The 20,048-nt window shown below is 38.0% G+C and overlaps 1 protein-coding gene across 16 annotated transcripts in view; it reads left to right on the forward strand.

Annotated features, from left to right (window-relative positions):
* PARD3 (par-3 family cell polarity regulator) overlaps positions 1 to 20,048 on the forward strand; it is a 451,495-nt gene that overhangs the window by 166,834 nt on the left and 264,613 nt on the right. For all 16 annotated transcript variants that reach the window (XM_061349937.1, XM_061350015.1, XM_061349977.1 and 13 more), the window contains exon 4: positions 12,760 to 12,938. In XM_061349937.1, the coding sequence (XP_061205921.1) occupies positions 12,760 to 12,938 (179 nt within the window). The remainder of the gene's footprint in view (positions 1 to 12,759; positions 12,939 to 20,048) is intronic.

A 20,048-nucleotide genomic window follows, 5' to 3' on the forward strand; every position in this document is an offset into this window, starting at 1 on the left:
TAAATGTCCAGGTGCTGGGAACAAACCTCATAAGGAAGAATGGATTGAAAAATCAATATGGGAGGTCTTAATACCGAAGAGCTTTCTAAATTCTAATGTAGGATAAAAATGATGGTACTAAGCCTTGTTCTCTAAAATCCCTTGCTCTTTGGTGGGTTAAAGAATTAAGTCCATCAGTACAGGAGATGGCTCCCTTCTCCTGTGGCTTTCTTTTAGTGGTTGTGCAAGATAGCTTTCTTCCTTTTGAGGAGTGAAAATATCTGAGTTGCATTTTGCAGAGCCTTTCTGGAGAACTTCAGTTAAAAAGTATGATTACAGTTAATTTCAGTTTTGGTTGTAGCAGCAGCATCTTACAGACTTGGAGATACAAGCTGAGTATGGAAAGCCTATGGATGCTGAGGATTAGTCCCGCAGTGATCTTACAGCTGCCCTTTACATCCTAACTGTGGCATCAAAGGGCAGCTTGGGCACCCATTCAGCAAGGTAGCTCCTTTGTACCTCCAGGTTTACAGTGGGATGGATAGTGACCCTTCCATCTTCCTGGTTTACTCCTAGATATATTTTCTCATTGACTGAGGTTGTTGAGCCTTGATGCTGCAGAGGCTGTGTCTGAGTGTGTGGCACTTGGGGAAGTCAGTACTTTGTCCATCAATCCGCAGGCAAGTAGCACTGGCCATAGCCTTATGTGGACTAGAGGAAATCAAGTTCCTTTGCTTCCCCAGTTTCTCTTCCATCTGTCCTCCACAGAGATTTTGACAACTTGTTATCTTTCTACAGGGAGAACTGAGAGAAAGTAAGGTAGTAGCACAAGGAATTTAGCTGGATTCAGGTGCAGAAGGAGGCATTCAGTTGCTAGATCAGCTGTAATAGCAATTTTCTTTTGCTTTGTGGAAAACGCAATGTGTTTGAGGGATTTTGCAAACTACTCGTATCCAACTGGCTGCTTTCAGGGCATTTTCTGCACAACCTGTCCAGGGCTATTGATTTCCTTTGAACATGTTCGGATTTCTCATGTTCAAGCAACAGCCTCCAATTATTCATGCTAATGGGAGAGGACCAAGCAATACATGATGTCTGTCCCCTCCTTTTCTCACTTCAGTGTTTCAGTGCATTTTGGGCTGCAGAACAATAAATGCCTTATTGATCTCCTTTGAAGAATGAAAAAGAATGAAAACTCTTTAATAGTATATTTTATAGGTTTTTAAAAATATTAATAATTTTTGTAAACTAAAATTTCTCCTGTTCCCTTTCTGTGTGCACATATTTGAAATCGCTGTAGCACATTCTAGGATGAGACAAGGAGGGAAGTTTGTGGTGTGGAGACAGCTTGGAAAAGTTAGCTGCTGGGAACCTGACAAATTCTGGCACGGAGTATATACCATAGTATTTCAGTAAATATCTTCTGTTAGTTCTGGCTAAAGCTGTTTCTCCACTAAGAAAGATGATCGTCATCTTTGGGCTAGAACCAATCACAAATTCTAATGAAAATTGGCAACTGCAGGCATGAAAAGTCATTGATCCAAAATTTCATGAACTGTCTTTCATGTAGTGAGATTTTTTTTTTTTTTTTTTTTTTTGAACTTCAGCTGAGGCTCTTTCTGTTTGCTTATTCTTGGTTTTGAACTTTTAGGAGTAATTTTTGACTCTCTTCTGCCTTGGCAATGTGAAATTAAAAGAAGGAGTGAGAGGTATGTAGTTAAGCATGCAGCGTAACTGTGTGTTTCCAGGGTTGTAAAAGGAAGGATAGAAAGGGATAGGGGGAAGATAGGGGAAAACAAAATAAATGAAGAGATATAGCTTAAGTTTCTCCAAGGCTTAGAGTTTTTCTACATTTCCAGAAGAGAATAATTCAGGCTTCTGTTGTTGTAAGGGACTTTTTACAGTGCATGTAAGATAGACTGGAAAGCTGACTTCATGTGTTTCAAGCAGCAGCTAGTTTCCTACTGCTCATTAGGCATGGTTTTTAAAAAGTAGGGAATATAGTTTATTGTTATAATCTATTTCTAGTAAAGAAGAATTATTCAAGATGTCTGTTGGTCTGTCACCCCTTGGAGAACAGCAGATGTTCTGTTTTGTTGTCCCATTGTGGGCATTATCTGAACAACTTAAGACTAAGTAGTCTAAATTGTCTTCCTCCCTATTTGGCTACTGGGAACACCGGAGTTTTCTGCAGAAAATGATCTTTAACCTTGAAAGTTAATGAGACGATTTCAGCATGTGCTGATAGGTGGAACTTCTTATTTCCCACTCAGGTAATTGGGAAGAGCTTGTTTGGATGTTGATAGGTTTGCGTAGTCCCCAAACTCCACAGCTTCCCAGACCATTCTCTGACCTACCTCCAGTGAAAGGTCATACAGAGCATTGTGTCTTCTTCAGAGAGCTGCACTATCTGCCCTTCCATGTCATGGGCATGGCAGTTCTGCTGCCGTGCATGGCCTGTGGATGAGGAAGGTTGATGGCATTTCATCTCATTACTTGAACACGCAAATACTTGATTTTTCGGTGGGGATTGAGCTTAATACTTGTACCTGAATGACAGAAAATAATATTCTTGAGATCTTTATGCTCTCTGCTTTGCCTTTAAGCTATATTAGTCCCTGCGTGCAGAAATGACTTCTGCTAAAAATTGTCTATTTGAGCACATGGGGTGGCATGACGTGGCCTTTTCCCAATTCTGCTTGAGATCTTTTACTCTTCTTGGTCATCCGTGGCAGATACAAGCTCAGTAAAACATTAAATTGCGGAGATTTGATAACACTTTAAATGACAGCGTGTTTCCTGAATGTATCAACGTGTTTCTAATAATCCTAGTAAATGTTTCTGTCATGGAAACAAGGACAAGTGCCATTAAAATTGCAGAAACTGTTAGTATTTCTTAATAGTTGTTCAGGACTATGTTCAGTCTATCTTATTAACATCTTGGAGATGTTACTTGTATTTCCTGTTTTGCTGTGTCTTAAACTTGGTAGCGTTCATAGAAGCTGTTCCTTCCCACACATTCTTTTTTAGTTCAGTTTTGCTGCATATAGCTATGAAAATGGATGCATGTACGATTTCTGACAAACCCCTCCTTCCGCAGACTCTAAATCATAGAATCAAATGATAATTTGGGTTGGAAGGGACCTTCAAAGCTTATCTAGTCCAACCCCCCTGCAATGAGCAGAGACATCTTCAACTAGATCAGATTGCCCAGAACAACACCCAGCCTGTCCTTGAATGTCTCCAGGGGTGCTGGTGTAGTCAAGTTTTATTTGCTATTATAACTGTTATGCTGCAGTTAAAAATCTGTCTAAATAATTTCTGTAATGGAGCTATGTGGATTTTGGGCAACGCTGATTCAGATCGATCTCCAGGTATTGATGACCTGAAATCGTTGCCTTCTTCATCCTGACAGTGGCCTGTGAGCTGGATATAAGCAATCATTTTTATTTCTCAGGAAAAGCCCCAGCTGGGTTTTTGATGATTCCTGTACTTTTCTGCAGTGGAGCAAGGCTGGAGCTGGCTGTGCTGGCCCCGGCTTTGGGCAGCAGAGGCCAGGTGCCCAGTGCTCACTCCCTGGTGAGGAGGTTCTCCACAGAAATGCAGAGACATGCCAAATTAACAGCCAAACACTGTCAAAGGTGGAGTATTCATCTGATGGCTGGCAAATATAGACCTCTTCTCTCAGTGTTTCAAACATAAATGAGGTAAACAATCATCATACATAACTTGTTCACTGTTCACGTTGTTAAGATACTAGTAGCATCCCTGCTGCTATCCATTATTTACCATACCCTGTGTACACACTCGTCCATTCATGCTATTGTGAAGTCTTTAGTAATGTAGAATGTAGAAGTTTGGGTTTTTTTTTCCCGTTCTGAGACCCAGCAGAAATGCCATAGGGTTTTAATTTCCTTGTCATTTGCCCAGGAAATGGCCAGTGGGTATGTATTCCTTCACTGGCCAGGAGCCACAGAGGCAATGCTGGTGGGCAGTGTGGAAGCTCTGCAACCCTCTGGGCAGTGCAGACCATTTCCCCTTTGAAAAGTCAATTAGTGCAATAATTATTGAGCCAGTAGATGCAGCATTAGGATTTTATAAGAGTAGGGAAGATGAGAGATTCCCATACCAGTTTTGTAAGGACTTGTGTAATAACAAATCCCTCGCTAATTGAATGCATACATGTGGAATTACAATTAAGCATGTTTAACTCTTTGGAATCTGGATGTGATCAATGTAGGAATTCCCACCTCACGTGTGAGGTGATGTAGTGATGTATGAGGCTGTGTTGGCAACAGATGTTCAAAGAAAGTTTATTCTAGTGTAAGTCTGAAATGGATATAGACTGAGAAGTAGTTCTGAAGCAGATATTTCTGGTGCTGTGGGGAAATGTCACTGCTGTCTACCCTTTTTCTTCCCCATAGAAAGGCACAGTGGTGGCTTGGGGACCAGAAGGGGGTCATGACATTGCAACCATAGCAGGTTTTGTCTGGCTGAAACTCTCTGATGAAAGAACTGTAATGTGTATTATTATACTCATTATATCATTCCTGCTTCTTTCCAACTGAGCTCTACAAGTTGCAATCTAGATCCTATTGTTGCCTCTATATATCTTCCCTTCTGTCCAGCCAGAAGTTGCAGACTTCTCCCTTGAAGTATTTCTGAACTTACCCAAAACATCTAGACCTTATGCAGTATACAGTTTTCACATCACTGCATCACGTTCACTACAGGACCAATTTGGCCATTCAGTTTTAGGGGATTTTTCAAAGATGTAGGAAGGAAAATATCTGCCAGCTTCCTGCCTGTGTCTTATACCAGTGAAGCATTATGAACTCAAAGCAGCTAGGAATTCGTTCCTGTCACTGCAAACATTTGCCATCACTGAAGATGAAAATGTGAATGAAGATGCAAAACAGTCTCTTCATTATAACTAAATATCAGTGAGTGTTGTTAGGAAGGCATGATCTTTGATGTGCGCAGAAAAACTACAGCAGCAGTAAGTTGAGTAATCTTCTACTGTTGAAAAACAACTGTTTGAAGAAGGAAGGACCAAATTTTGCAAAAAAGACCATAACATCTGGGGGACTAGAAGTGCATCTTTCCCATGTTTGTAGCAGTAGTGTGAAAGCAGGTTAAGAAGTAATCCAGCATGTTTTCAGGAAATCCATGAAGAACGTACCCCCAAAACCCGAGACTGCAGCTCATTAAAATATACTGGAACATAATTTTTTGACAGAGATGAGCAGAACGTTTGTAACATGTGACATTTTTGTCTTTTCTTTTGGCATACAAAGGTATTTGCATTTTAGAAAAAAGCCCAAAGAAAGACAAAGAGGGTGCAGGTAATTAAATTTTAATTTTGGTTTTAAAGCTCTTTCTCTAATTAGCTTTAAAAGTCGGTGTCTAAATTGAGTTTCAAGGTGCAATCATCTTTTTCCTCCTGGATCTCAGTATTCAAAAGCAAGAAGAAAGGATATTAGAGAAAGAGAAGGAAGATTGTTATTTTAAAGGCCTTTCAAGATAAGGATTTAACAGTATCTCATTATTAAAATATAACTGTGGCAGGTTGATGTTTTCTTATTTCTGAATTTCAAAGTCATTGAGCAGTCATGGTTGGGAAAATGGAAAACTTGGATTCTATTAAAAGAGACTGTAAATAATACTAAGAAGCTAAGGAAGGACTCTTTTCTTTTTCTTTGTAATATGACATTTTGGTGGCTTGGTTGTGTTTTTTTTTTTCACTGTCATCCATTATTCCAGAGATGATCTTAACTTTTCTATCAGTTTTTAATTATAGACATGCTAATTCAGTGTCATGCATTTCTTAAACATATGCTAGCATGCAGTGGTTTTTATTTGTACATTTGAAATAGACAAGTGTATTTTCTGTGTGTTTATGTTATGCTTAGGGACATATGCACACCTGTCAGATTTTGGAGGCAGAATCTAAAAATCCCATGACCTGCCTCATTCATCTGCTAGAACACATTGTGCATTCTTAGTGCAGTGGTACAGCCTCCACCCCGATCCTGATGTGGCTGCCTGCATGCGAGGTCTCCAACTGCATGAGACAGTGGTATGAGGCAAAGAGAATAATCGTGCTTTCTCATGATTTTTATGTGGGAATGCTTATAAATGTGCTGGTTTAAAGCTAAAGAAATAAGAAAACAGAGAACAATATTTGATAACATTGGAAATATGTCTGTGAGGAAGTATATAAGCTGTTGTTTGAAAATTATACTGGAAGAATAACTGAAAACAGTTGGGCTTGTATATGAAGTAATTATAAATACCTGGAAATGTGTGAAGTTACTGATTTATTTATTTATTTATTCTCTGCAAGAGGGAAGGCAGTCTAGTTATTAAACCAAGTGTTCTGAATGTAGAAATATTAATTTTGGAAGCTGATGTTTTAAAGCATAAACATATTTTCAAGGAGAGAAATGCTAGTTATTTGAACTATGCCATCTTCAGCTTTCTTGTAATTCTGAACGGAGAGTCATGAACACTAGATAGTTGTCATTTGTAGGTGAATGATGCACAATTGATGTATATTTGCAAACATTAAAGCATTTGATAGAAATGTGTGTTGGAAATTCCAAGTTAATGTGACCATAAACACTTCAGTATGGTTTGAAAATCAGTGCAGAAAAATTAAAAGTTGGAGGTAATCTTAATCTAGCTAGACAGTGCTGTCCAGCAGGGTGTCACGAGGATTCCTGTTAGTTTTATTTAACCTCTTTAAATCTGGGAGGAACAGTACTGCAGATAGTATGTTAATGAAATTTCCAGATGTTGATAAACTAGGGAAGGAGAATAATACAAATGAGGGAAAGATAAATAACCCAATAGAAATGTAATAAACATACTGGGGAAAAAAGCAATTTGATTCAGTCTGATTAAATAGAAGCTAATGTATAAGAATATTGATCTAAACTGAACATATACTGCAGTTAACAAGACAAAGATGCTGAAGTGAAGCTATAGACAAAAAAATAATGATTTCTGTGCATGCTGTGGGTTGATACCATGATGGTAAAATACCCAAATGTGGTTATTGTTGACTATGTACCAGTGTCAAAGTTAAAAAAAAAAAAAAAGAGAGGGAGAATGCTACTTGTAAGGCAGCACTGAGGGGATTTCATAAGAGAATTCCACTATTCTGGGTGTCTTTTGAGCAAGTTAAGAGCAGAATGATATTTACAATAATGAACATCAATGGAGAAATAAGAAGGCAGAGGTGAAGTTATGTGCTGTGTAGCACTGTTAGGGGAGAAATGCTGTAGTTGTCCGTTGCATGTGAAAGTAAAAGATAGTTATATAAGTGAAGGGGAGATAACTCGTAACAGGAGGGTAAACTTAGCAAAAATGATGGAAATTTAGAAAAAGAAAATTCTGAAGATTTTGACCAAGTAAAGAGCATTTACTTTGGGAAATGCTACAAATTGTTTTAATAACTAGTCATAGGTTGAAACTGGAATAGATTCTAGGGGAGAGAAAAATACTGCTCTGGGCTATGAAGAGAGTTGGTAGTGTATATATATATTTCTCTTTTGCTGTCATGACCAGAAATGTTTTTCTGAAAAGATCTGCAATTGGTGGTAGCTTTGCGGTGCTACCCTTTTACATCCCTTCCAGCAGCCATCTACACATGCATCTCCGCATGCCTGTGGATGCTTCTGCAAGACAGGCAATACAGTTGTCCAGGGACTATTTTCTTTACCTCTTGAAACTGCTAATGTTTTTAATGTTTTTTCTAATTTGAGATTCCTACATTTGATTCTGACTGTTTCATTAATCTTGTAGGGAAGTGCTGGCTTGTATTAGCTGCTGCTAGGGTTTAGCGCAGTTTGTAGATAAGTTCCCAGTCAGCTGGTTTTTGTCTCCAACTGTTTTTCTTCTGTTGTCCGTCTCACAACAGTCTCAGTGGAAGTCTTTGCAAATTACCATCATCTTGTCTCTGGAGGTTTGCAAGAATGAAAAGGGATCTGTGGGATTTGAGTTTTCGAAGGTCATAGGAACGTTTGGCTCTTGCTGTGTCTGAGTGGAACAAGGAGCTGAACTGAACCTACTGAAATTAGAACCAGAGCCTTGGGAGCTGTGCTGGAGCGTGAAACTTAAGGCTAGTCTAAATATTTTTAAAGAAAGATTTCAGTTAAATATAGACAAAGTCTTAACCTGTAGTTTCAAGTACGTCAAGCTGAAAGAAGCAGTCTGCTTTCCTGAGCCCCAGGATGATCCTGATTCATCCTTTCTCTTGGACGGTAGACAAGTATTTGAGTGGTATGATGAGCTGGATGGGAGACACAGGCAGTAAAACTGTTGAGTCTTTGTCTCCCATCCCCAGACTTTTTTCCTGATGCTGAGGTAGGATCTAATTGTGTCTTTTGTACACAACACACATTCAGGAACTCCTAACCTGAGCAGCTTCTTGTTGAAAGCTGCTCTTTCCCACAGATTTTTTTGGTTTTATCGAATCACCATTTTCTCAGAGAATAGCATGTGGAGAGAAAAAATAAGTCCTGTTCAGGTCTACTCACCAGTCATGGGCCTGGTTGTCAGTGTGAGGTGCCTTAAATTCACTGTACAACAAATAGTGCAAACTGTGAGTGGCACTGAGGAGCTGAAGCATCAGTTGAAATCTTCACAGAATAAAATTTTCTTAGCTATGCTATATAAATAAAGGTATGTATTTTTCTAGTCAAGCCCTCTAAGCTGCCATCTGAGAGGAAATTGGTATGGGAAGGTATATATTAGCTCTGCTGTGTGAGAGCACAAGCTTTTCTGCTGAATGCCTGCATGTAAGATGACATATTTAGCTTTATGGATGAAATTTGCCAGAACCTCAAATACTTTTGCTCGTGAGCGTATTTGAAAATCAGAGAAGGTGATGACCCTTTTAAAATAAAAATGGAATTGCTGGCAGGAAGGGAAGGTACAACTCTGTGTTCCTAACATTTAAAGATGGTTATAAAACGTGTATTGGCTGTTTTTATAATTTATAGTGAAACTGCTGTTGCTTTTAATAAAATGAGACTTCCAGTCAGAATTTCATGATTATGAATGTGAACATTTTGTTACTGAGCTTGGATTTATCCTACAAATAAACATTTTCTAGCAGAACTGTGGCTATATACATAATTTAATGGGATTCTCTGTCACACGTAATTATTCCTGGAGTTAGAGTGTTGGACTTGTGGTTGAATGCTTGAGTTCCTTGAATGTGGCTCAAGAACTGAGCTAGTGGTAACTTCCATAATTTTTAATTTAATTTTTCCTTAATTCTTCAACTTAAAACTTCCTGTAATTCATTATTAGATTTACTGTTTCAAGCACTTATTTAAAAGGCACCTTAGCTGCAGAAGCAAATCAATATTTACAGTGCATTAGTGCCACAGAGAATTTGAAGCCTTGTGATTAGAGTTCATCGCTGTTTTATTCACTCTTCAAAGAAACCACAGACTTCAAACGGTATCAGCCATCATCCTGGAATCAGTGACATTGCGTTGGTCCCATGCGTACTTCATCTTGCGGTTTAATTATTAAGTTCCTTTCCTTTGATTTTCCTTTTCATATTTCAGAGTATATCCTCTTCAAATCTATAAATTCAGGTAAACCAGAAGATTGTAACCAACAATATATTAGAAAAATCTCTTCAGTAAATTCTTTTGTGTAGTTATTTTAATGGAGAATATAAAAACCTATTTAGAACAGTCTCTAGGAATAGAATTGAAGGAGGGAAGATTGTATGTACAAGTTGTGGTTAACACAGTGTGAACAAGATTTAATTCTTGGATAAATACCTGAAGTGGTATTGACCATATTCAAGCAGTGTACACTAGCATTAGCTTCATGAGCTTGTCCCATTCCAGCAAAAATTAAATAATTACCATATGTTTAGACTTCTAGTTTAACTGGGAAGTACAAAGATCCAACACACCGAAGTTATTGTCTTTTATAATTCTCTTTATTGTGAGGTTTGTTTAGTAATGCAAATCACTTATCTATGTAATCATTTTCATATAGAGATGGAGAGATTAAAATTGATCACATTGTGTGTCAAAATACCTTTTTTTTTTAAGGTTTGGAGAGATGCTCAGTAAATGTCTGACAATGTCTCAATAACAAACCTTACTAAAATGAGCTGGGACATATTAAACGTGGCTCATCAGTGAATAGATTTTTGTAGAGAAACTTCTCATGTTAATGTTTTCTCTGGGGCATATTAACATTTGGGAATTCTGTTGCATAATTAACTTCCAGTATTGTGAAAACTCTTTACTGCTGTCCGTGGTGCAAATTATCAGGTTTTCACTCCAAAGCAAAAGGCAAGGTAGTGATCACTGCTTGCATCTTCCCAGAAGTGCAGAGCTGTGTTCCAGTTTCTTTCTTTCTTTCTTTTTTGGCAGTTTGGCTTCTCTTGTACAGAAGTTCACCCAACTGAACTTTTGTTTTCTCAAGCAGTTTGAAGAAAAAGTGTAAAGATACAAGAACATTTTGCTATCGCCATGCTTATATATAGATGCACGAGCATAAGGAACAAGTGAACTCATGTTTGAAAATCGTAATTCTCTGTTGTAGGGTGGGTAGCTGAAGCAAACAGGATAATATGCACTGGCTGCTGCTTGGAACAAATATAGATTGGTACTTTTCTTAAGTGGCACTACATACTACAGAGCCACTTTCTTTCTCAGGCTAATCTAATAAATGAGAGTGTATGTTCGGGGCTGCGCCAGCAGCACAGACACTGCTGTTAATGGGTCACTTCATTACGCACCGTGGGGCTGTCGCTGGGACTGCAGCTGTGCCACCTTTGTTACAGAGATCTCTTGCAATTTGATAGTGCACTGTTATTATGTTTGCTATCTAGGGGGAAATGAGAGGCTTTACCTTCAGCTGCTTCATGAAACTTGAAGTAGTTGAAGACAAGGCAATCAAAGAAAAACCCTCTATTATGCATTTATGAGTATATACTGAGTAATCAAAATCTCAGTAGAGTTGACTCAGACCATAAATACTTTTCTGCATAATTAAAGTGATCTTTCCCAAAAATATTCTTTTAATTACTTCTAGTTCCATTATACACACATGTATGTATGTGTATAAATACATGTACACATAATTTATAAAAGGAAACGTTTTATTTGCTGGAAATTAACTATTGTGAATATCTTTGGTATGAAAATGAAAAAAAAAGTATTTTCCTTTTTTCAAAGGAACGAAAAATACTACAAATGTGATGGAAAAACATTCATTAATTCTTCACTATTCTTGTTCATCAGAATGAGCATAAAATAGAGTGACTGTTTTGGTGTTTGGTCATGTTAACACTTGTGCGTATCTCAGCAGCACAAGTCCTGTTGATAAAAAAAAGCCTTACACATTTTCTTTGTGTAGCATGGCTTACTATTTCTCAGTGTCTTTACAAGGCAATGCAAAATAAGAATCTTCATTTTAATATTATTATACTTAGCATTAACATAAATATATTGTAAAACTTAAGACCAGTTGTTTAAGAAAATCCCCTCGTTGTGTTTTCCTGCTGGTATTGTGAGACATGCACCTTCATCTTCCTGGGGAACCATTTCATCAAACCATTATATTCCTGGTTTTCATTCTGTTGCCAATTGTGCCTTTGCCACTGATTCTGCTGCTTAGTGCCATAGTTTTCACCTTTTCCTTTTCCACTTTGCATTCAAGGTTCCCAGTGCAGCATTAAAGAGAAATACAGTGGATAAATCACGTCCCCTCCATTCTGGTGCTGAGTGGGAGAGTGCCAAGAGGTCACAAATACAGGCAGTCTGTTTGTGCAAAGAGACGATAGATGTGTGGATACTTGTTGTAGGATAATAAATGAAATTGGAAAAAATTAAGTTATATTTCAAGAGAAACTAACTGTAATGTGCCATCAAACTTTCCAGAATGGATTTGACCTCTACATATATTAAAAAAACCCCATCTCTTTCCAAGCAGTCTATCTGCCTGCTGTATTGTTTATTACTAATAAAATATTTTTCTCCTGTCAGTCATGTCAGCTGGAAGGCTAAGAGAATCAAGGTAAATCAGCACACGCCTTGTTTCAGCTGTCAGGAAGAGGCAAAGTAAGAATGCAGAATAGGAAACAGTCACTTCTGTAAGTTTTGAGGAAGAAATGGAGAGTATATTTTAGAAGGCAAGGGGGCTGTCTTTTGCTGCAGAGAGGCAGCTTCTTGCTGTATTTTGTGTTGGCAGTGACCTTGCTGTAGTTGTGGCAGTGCAGTGGTAGAAAAGTCATAGTATCAGAGAATAGTAGAATAGTTAGGGTTGGAAAGGACCTTAAGATCATCTAGTTCCAACCCACCTGCATGGGCAGTCATTCTAGTCCAGTTCTTTGTTACCGGGTTGTTGACTTTAGGCCTGTGGCTGCTTGCTGTTTAAAATACCTGTAAATCACCTTAGCCTCCTAGTTGTTCAAGCTTATGCTAGTTTTTAATTTTACACAACGCACAGATAGTAGCAAGGCTATGTTTATACTTGGAAAACCAACAAGCTGTGCTAGGTTCAAAGAGCTGAGGTTTTGCCCTCATTTTCTCCTCGTGTGGTCAAGCGGCAAGGATGTGGTTTTGAGGAAACAGGCCTTGTCCTTGAGGAGCTATGCTGAGGTCAGTAATTCCTTACTCTGTGAAACCACATTTGGTCAAAACCACCCATCCAGAGCTTGAAAAAATATTTTTTTTTCTGTGTGAAAAACATTTTAAATCTAGTCAGTGTTTATTTACTGTCTGTTTTATTCTTCAGATATGCCTCTTCATGTCCGACGTAGTAGTGACCCTGCACTGATTGGCCTCTCAACCTCTGTAAGTGACACAAATTTTTCTTCAGAAGAGCCTTCACGAAAAAACCCTACAAGGTGGTCCACAACAGCAGGCTTTCTCAAGCAGAACACCCCTGGCGTACCCAGTGCTCATGAAAGAAAGGTATATTTCTTTCCCACTCTTTATCCAATAAGTGACAAATGCGCATGAATCTTGAGTTGTTATTTTATTCTTCTCTCACCTGCTCTTGGTTTAAACTTGCGTTTTCTGACCTTGTCCACCAAACTCCATCATTATCTGAGGAGTGTATTTAGTTGCATGTGTATCCTGCCCTTTGGAAACTGGGTGATGCCCACAGCAGGGGCTCCAAAAACTTGATTTTTGCCATTAACTGTAGCTGAAGCTCTGATTGCTCATTACTCTGCAAAGCAGGGCCTAAATGCTGTCACACGTTTTCTTTGAATGCAAAAAGGGCATGCCTATAATGATTTTTCTGATCTCCATAGAAGTCCTAATGTCAATGAATAATTTGCATGCCAGCTGGTCTGGTCTGTTTTTCTGACACAGCATTGCCGGTTTTTCCTTTCTGAGGAACTAGTCAAGTAATACAAAATACAAATTGCAAATGCTTTCTCTTCTTGATAACATTCTTAAAACTAAAACAGTGAAATGTAAAGTGAGCCTTTTTTTCCTTAATTTTTAAAATATTATTTCAGTATCTCTTCGTGTATTATATTATTAGCTCAAGAAGTCAGCAGGAAACTCTCTTCTCCATGCATTATAAAAAAAAACCATTCCCTTTTGTACAGCCCCTGACATTGCCCATGATTGTGATGGTAGCTTGTGGCAGACTTAAAATGAAAAACATACGTATATGTTCCAATAGAAATGAGTAATTTTTGAAGAAAGTTGCACTTTTGGTTACCATTCTGACTGCACAGGAGAAATTCCTCTTAGAAAATATGCAGTTTATTATAGCTATTTTTGTTTTTTTAATGCTATTCAGACTAAGACTCTGCATCCATGACTCACACCCCAAATAAAGAAGTTTTTACATGCTGCTAATGAGCTCAACTGTATGCAGTGGTCTTTTGGTAATTTCAGAAGCATCTATAAAAACACAGTACTACTAGGCACTGAGGTCCATGTTCTTACAGAGGTGTCAGTTTAACATGGTATTGTTAGGTCTCTGCTTATCAGGATTTCAGGTAGGTAGTGGTGTATTTTCTGTCACTTGTACTGAGGTGACCCAGAAGTCATGTTGTTTTGAAAAATATCTTTTATAGTATTCTGATTTGGAGAGTAAAAATGGTAATATAATCCATTTGAAGTATTAACATTTTCAGTTAATTTTTCTGAAAACCTAATGAGACTGCACTTCATTACTCCGCAAGCATAGATATGAAGGGCCATACATAGCATAATCAGATTTCTTAGAGTGTCTGGAGTTAGGAGAAATTGGAGAGAATTGAACAGCAGCAAAACTTTCACACTAGTCTTTTTGCATCATTAGCTGTTCAGCATGTACTTACTCTTGATTTTCATGAAAATATTTCATGACTACTGGAGCATGGTGACCGAACTGGAAGGGAATGCATGTGATCTCATGTAGTGAGGGAGAGGCAAGGCACAAGAGAACATTAAATCAAAGACATGGAAAACAATCAGTATAGGTTAGTTAGTACAATAGATACTGATAATTTCTTTTACTATTTTTGCACACTCTATGTCAATCCTTTGAATAGAGGAGATCACTTAGTGCGCTATTTTTAATAGATAACTGGAATTAAATAATAATTGCTTGTGCAACATATGTTATGAATTAATCTCAAATTCATTTATGCTAGACTGTTTTTTCAAGTTTTCAGCATCTTGATTTCTTCATGTAAATCAAGATTTTATAGTGAATCCTATTTCTCTTAGGAATGGATATTAAGAATTCTCCTTTCCAAATATTAGGAGCAATTTCATTTGTAGTAGTATTCTAAAACATGCATTTTTGAAGTATCTGTCAGCAATCATTTACCAAAGTATTAACATTGCAGTTTTACAAATGTTTTTTGGTTATTTGGACTGTATCAAGTCCTCACTACTTTTCTTATGTTAGGTTATTTTCTTCAGCTACTTGAATAACAAAAGGAGATGGCTGTGCTTTGTTCCAGACTGTTTCATTGATTATAGATGACACAGACATTTCAAGCAAAGCAACGAGAACAATCTTAATTTTCTGCTCAGTGCATTGGGCTTGAGCACCCATATATCTTTGTGGGCGGTTGGCACTATGTAATGTTTTCTCTGCAGTTCTCTTTCTTGACAGCACAAGAACATATGTTCTTGGGCTGAGATTTGCAGCACAGTTGTAGATTAGCAACTTTGCCCCAGCAGTATCTTGCAGAAACAAGAAAAGGGTTTCTGGGAGTGTTGCCAAAAGCTTCATCCACCTACTGACTCTAAGAAGTGACATTGCTTTCAGCCCGTCACCTCTAAAGAGAAATAATTGACAGGTAGAAACCCTTTCCAATTTTTGGAGGAATTAGCAAACGGAAACTGCATGTATCTGGCAGAAGGGATTTGTTTCTCAGGGGCAAGCGAGAGAAGACTCCTTATTGGTATTTGTTTCATTTTGGGTAAGAAGAATTTGGAATGGCAGGAAAATGGGCAGATGCCCAACTTGAGATGAAATGAAGGGGTGGAGTGCTGCCATGCACCAAAGGCTGTGAGGAGCCAGGACATATGCCAGTACTTCTGGGCAAACAGAAAGGGAAAAGGGCATTGGAGAGGGGGAAAAATGTGGGATGTATGAAGGATCCTGTCGAAGAAACTGTAGTGATACCTATAGTTATTAGGGTAGATGAAGCAGGACATGAGGAAGAGACTGACCAGAGAAGGAGAGTTTGCTGTGAAGAGGCCCGAGTAAGTCTTGCAAGAATTTGAACGCGTGTTCAGTTTGAGGTGCATTCCTATTACAGCAAGTGGGATGTTTTGGTATGAAACCCTTGCGCTAAACTGGATGTGATCTGTCAGCTATCTTTCATATCATCTCATCATAAGGAAACGTCATATCTACTGTCAGGATATCACAATACACTCTGTTTCCTTAAAATTGGAATCTCACTAATTTCTGGTTTCTGTGTTACTAACTTGTAAGAGCAACTTGAAACCAGATGTTCTGTGTCCCAAAATACTTATTATTGATTATTTAGAAGTTATCGTAATGTTGTTAACTGTATTCAGCAAAGCAACTCCTGACCTTGTCCTTCTGTATCCTTCCCATGAGTGGTCTCAACCAAATGATTAGGTCTCCTGATCTGTGCAGATATTCACCAAATTGGCTCGTGATTATCAGCAGCTTTAGTAGGCAAATTTATTTATTGGCATTTTTCTTATACTGAATATTCAAATCACTTTCAGCTACTTTTGTGTGTATGAGAGATGTATCTGTATTACCTGGTGACTCATGGCTTGACTTAATCCTCTTGCTTCCTTAAGCCATTCTAACGAAACAAGGAGAAATCTCATAGTAAAAATACCTTCTCGGAGACCTGCAGTAATACCTGATTTGCCAGCTGTAATTTTGTTTGAATTGTGTTGAACTGTACAGCTAAACAGATTGTATGCAACTGAAGCGTATTGTGTGTGCTTTTTTTCCACTGCAGTAAAATGCTTTTTTGATAGTCTTAATTTGAGTCACTTTTTTAACGAAAGTACCAAAGCCTGTTGGCGTAACTAGCTGCCCTTAATAGGTGTGAGCTGCATCACTGAAAATTACCTTTCTTTTCCCTTAGATGTTTGTGTTACTGTATTGGAAGAATATAAAGACAGCCACCCAGATACGTTGCATTTTATAGTAACTGTAAATTAGTTATCCCATATATCTTCAGTGTGTTTTTTTTTTTAATGTACATCTCCATTTGTGTTGATGAATTACAAGTTAGTTATCTGCTTTGATCCTGCTTCTCTGAAAGACACAAAGCCTACCTAGTTAACCTGCCTTGCTTAATACGGCGATATGCCATGGCTAACCGGTTCATAAAAAACTTTCCGTTGTGACTTCTCTGAATTTGATTCATATATTGTTGCATCAGAGGAAACAGCTTTGGTACAATAGAATAAAGTGACAATGTAGAGTAAAAAAAGAGAGCTCAAAAGAGAGCAATGAAAGGAAAAAAAGATTGTGCATGGTCTTCTGTGCCTCTTATTCCTGGGTTCACCCACCTGGAGCAAAGCAAATGGCATGCAACGTGTTCTGTGGGGTGGATCAGCAACAGCAAACATGTAGCTGAGTGTACTTGGCACATAATTTTTACGTTCTCTTTTTGCCTTTTCCATTTAGTCAGCAGCCATGTTTTTTGCTTGTTTGTTTTTAAATAGGTTCACCCATATATGCATTTTCAGGTTGAAAATAGACATGCCTTGTAGGAATAACTATTCTTAAGAGTATGCTTTCTTCCTACTTGGAAACCTAGTCTTTTTAGGCTCTAAACTGCAGAGGAAGAATTTGAAACTGCATGGCAGTCTCATCTAGTGTCAAATCCCTTATCTGTGAAGAACAGATCTCTTCTTGCAGGTATTTTGCTGTTCCTACGGGTGGAGACTGATGAGTACAAAATTGCTCGAGTGTAGGTTTTTATATTTTTGTGAAATACAATGCTTCCTAATCCTCTTTGTAAACAGAATGAAAAAATACTTCTCTAATGAAGTATGTCTAGATAAAAGTATGCATGCATTATATGAAAAGCTTCAACAATAATGGTGTGTCAGTGTCAAATTCAGATTTAAAGTGAAAATTAGTTTAGTTTAGACTTGGGTCTATTTAAACACAGCTTAGTGAAGTTTCCTTTGTCGCTGTCACTATGGCATGGTGCTTCAATAGATTGAAATTCAGAGGGTTGTAGAGCCCTGTATTATAACTCTGTGTATTAGTGTCATTTTACAGCCAGGGAGTCTGAATTGCACAGTGTAAATCAATTAAATTGATGAAGGAAGACTGGACTTAAAGGATGAGCATCATTCTGGATGCTCAGAGACTGAAGTGTTGCTAATGTTTCTTGGGAACCTTTGGTTTGTACTCCTGCAGAAGGGAAGTAGCATGTACCAGATGAACAGTGTTGTTAAATTGCTGTAATACAAGAGAATCAGCTAAGGAGAAGTACATGGTAAATGCAAAGATAGGTTTTAAACCCTCCCACATAATGAATGCAGCTTTCTTTGTCATGATAGGTTTTAAACCCTCCCACATAATGAATGCAGCTTTCTGCTTTCAAAATAAAAATGCAATATTTTAAACAAAAGTTCTGAAGGATTCAGCAGCCATGAATATTTCTTCATCCAAGTTTATTGAAGCAGGGCCTTTTTCAGTGAGACAGTCACAATTTTTGTCATTTCACATGTAATGTCATATAGACTGAGAGGAAGGGAGAATGAGAGCGTGTTATCCACAGGTGATGAAACAGAGTGTTTTAATGCAGAAAATATTGTTATAAGAGATAGATTAATGAAAATTTAAACCCCCAAATTTACATACATCAGTTTCTTTGTAATAGTAACTCACTGCTGGCAGGTTGTCATGTGATGATGAAGTAGTGTACAGGAATCACACCCAAACAGAGCACAATATAAAATAAAAATCATATGTGTTATTTTTGTCCTGGGTAGTCTGTAAAATTCATTACTTTCCTGGAATCACAGAACAGCTGAGGTTAAAAGGTACCTCTGGAGGGCATCTAGTCCAACCTTTTTGGTCAAAGCAGGGTCAATGAGAGCAGGTTATTCAGGTCTGTGTCCAGCTGGGTTTTGAGTATGTATATCTCCAAGGACAGAGGCTGCACAACCTTTCTGGGCAACCTCTTCTAGTGTTCGATCACCCTAATAGTAAGAAAGTGTTTCTTATGTTTTGATAGTATAGCTTGTATATATTCATATTCTTATTTCCTCTTGTGCTTTCAGTGGATACCATGCAAGAGAGTCTGACTTTCTTCAGCAGTGCAGCTAGTGAAACTTTAGTGCAATAAAAAATAAAATCTCTGTGAAAGAACTCAAAATTCCTGACTTTCAAAATGTGAAAACAAATACAGTATTTCTTAACATCAGCAGCAGGTTGGGAATGAGAGGCCCAAAGTGAAAAATCCTTCCCTAGTGCACAAAGAGATAACAGCCAATATCTATCTATCACTTGATGCTGTGCTCATACATTTGCTGAGTACTGTGCACATGGACAGGATACAACTGTTTGCATCCAAAAGTCAGTGTTGACCAAATGTGTTAAGAAGCAGGGGAAAAGCCGACAACAAAACCAACGAATCCAAAGTGAAAGTGTGATTTTCTTCATCTCTTCTGTTGTTTTATCTCTTTTTTTCTCCGAGTCTTTCATCTGTTGAAGCTCATCTATCAAATTTCCTCTCTGTTCTCCAAAAGCAACAGATCATTAGAGCAAGATACTAGAGAGCTGGGAGCTGATGGCTTTCTTACCACTTCTGCTCAGAGGCTGAGCAATTCTGTTGATCACTCTCAATCTTTGTTCTCCATCAGTAGTGCAGAAGGAATGCATATTTTTCTCCCAGTGTTGTGCTATCACATTGCTCAGTGTGATAGGTGAGCAATGTCTGGATGAGCAATGTCTGATCCATAGGTGAGGTGATGTGCTGCTGTATCATGAACTGGGAGTGCCAAGGAAGTTCTGGATGAGTAAGTCCCTAGTGGTGATAAAGGAGTGATAGAATGTGCGCAAGTTGTTTGTCTTTCACTTCGGTAAGACAGTGTACAACACCTCCCTCTGAGAGATGATGAAGGCTCCACTGAAAACAATGGTCTCAAGTATATTGTATGTAATAGTTGAAATTCTAACAAATTGCTGACTTCTGCCATTCATCCAAGTGAATGTGTACTTTGCAAATTCCCATATTTAAATGCTCATCTCAACTTCCTTTATCATTTTTTTTATGTTCTTGCAGTTCTCCCTGGGTTTGAGGGTGAAAAACTCTGGGATTGAAAGAGTAGGTTTAAATTAAGTTAAACAAAAAAAAAAGAAGAAAAAAGAAAAAGGTTGGATGTTCAGGTTTAGTGATTTTATTTTAAGTTTAGAAACATATATTTTCACTGGAAATAGTTGTATCTGCATTTTTACCTTCTTTTGTCTATTTAGTTGTAACACACAACTGTGCATTTACAGAAACACTTGTGGTTCAAGAGCTTCTGCATCTTGTTTTCATATTATCAAGGTTGTGTCTTGGTGCAAAGCATACTTTGATTTTGGCTGAATGTGTAGCTAGGAAG

The sequence above is a fragment of the Neopsephotus bourkii genome, unplaced genomic scaffold (genome assembly GCF_033783945.1).
Source record: "Neopsephotus bourkii isolate Nb327-2 ecotype Australia unplaced genomic scaffold, CSIRO-AGI_Nbou_v1 NB_53, whole genome shotgun sequence".
Taxonomy (NCBI): Eukaryota; Metazoa; Chordata; class Aves; order Psittaciformes; family Psittacidae; genus Neopsephotus; species Neopsephotus bourkii.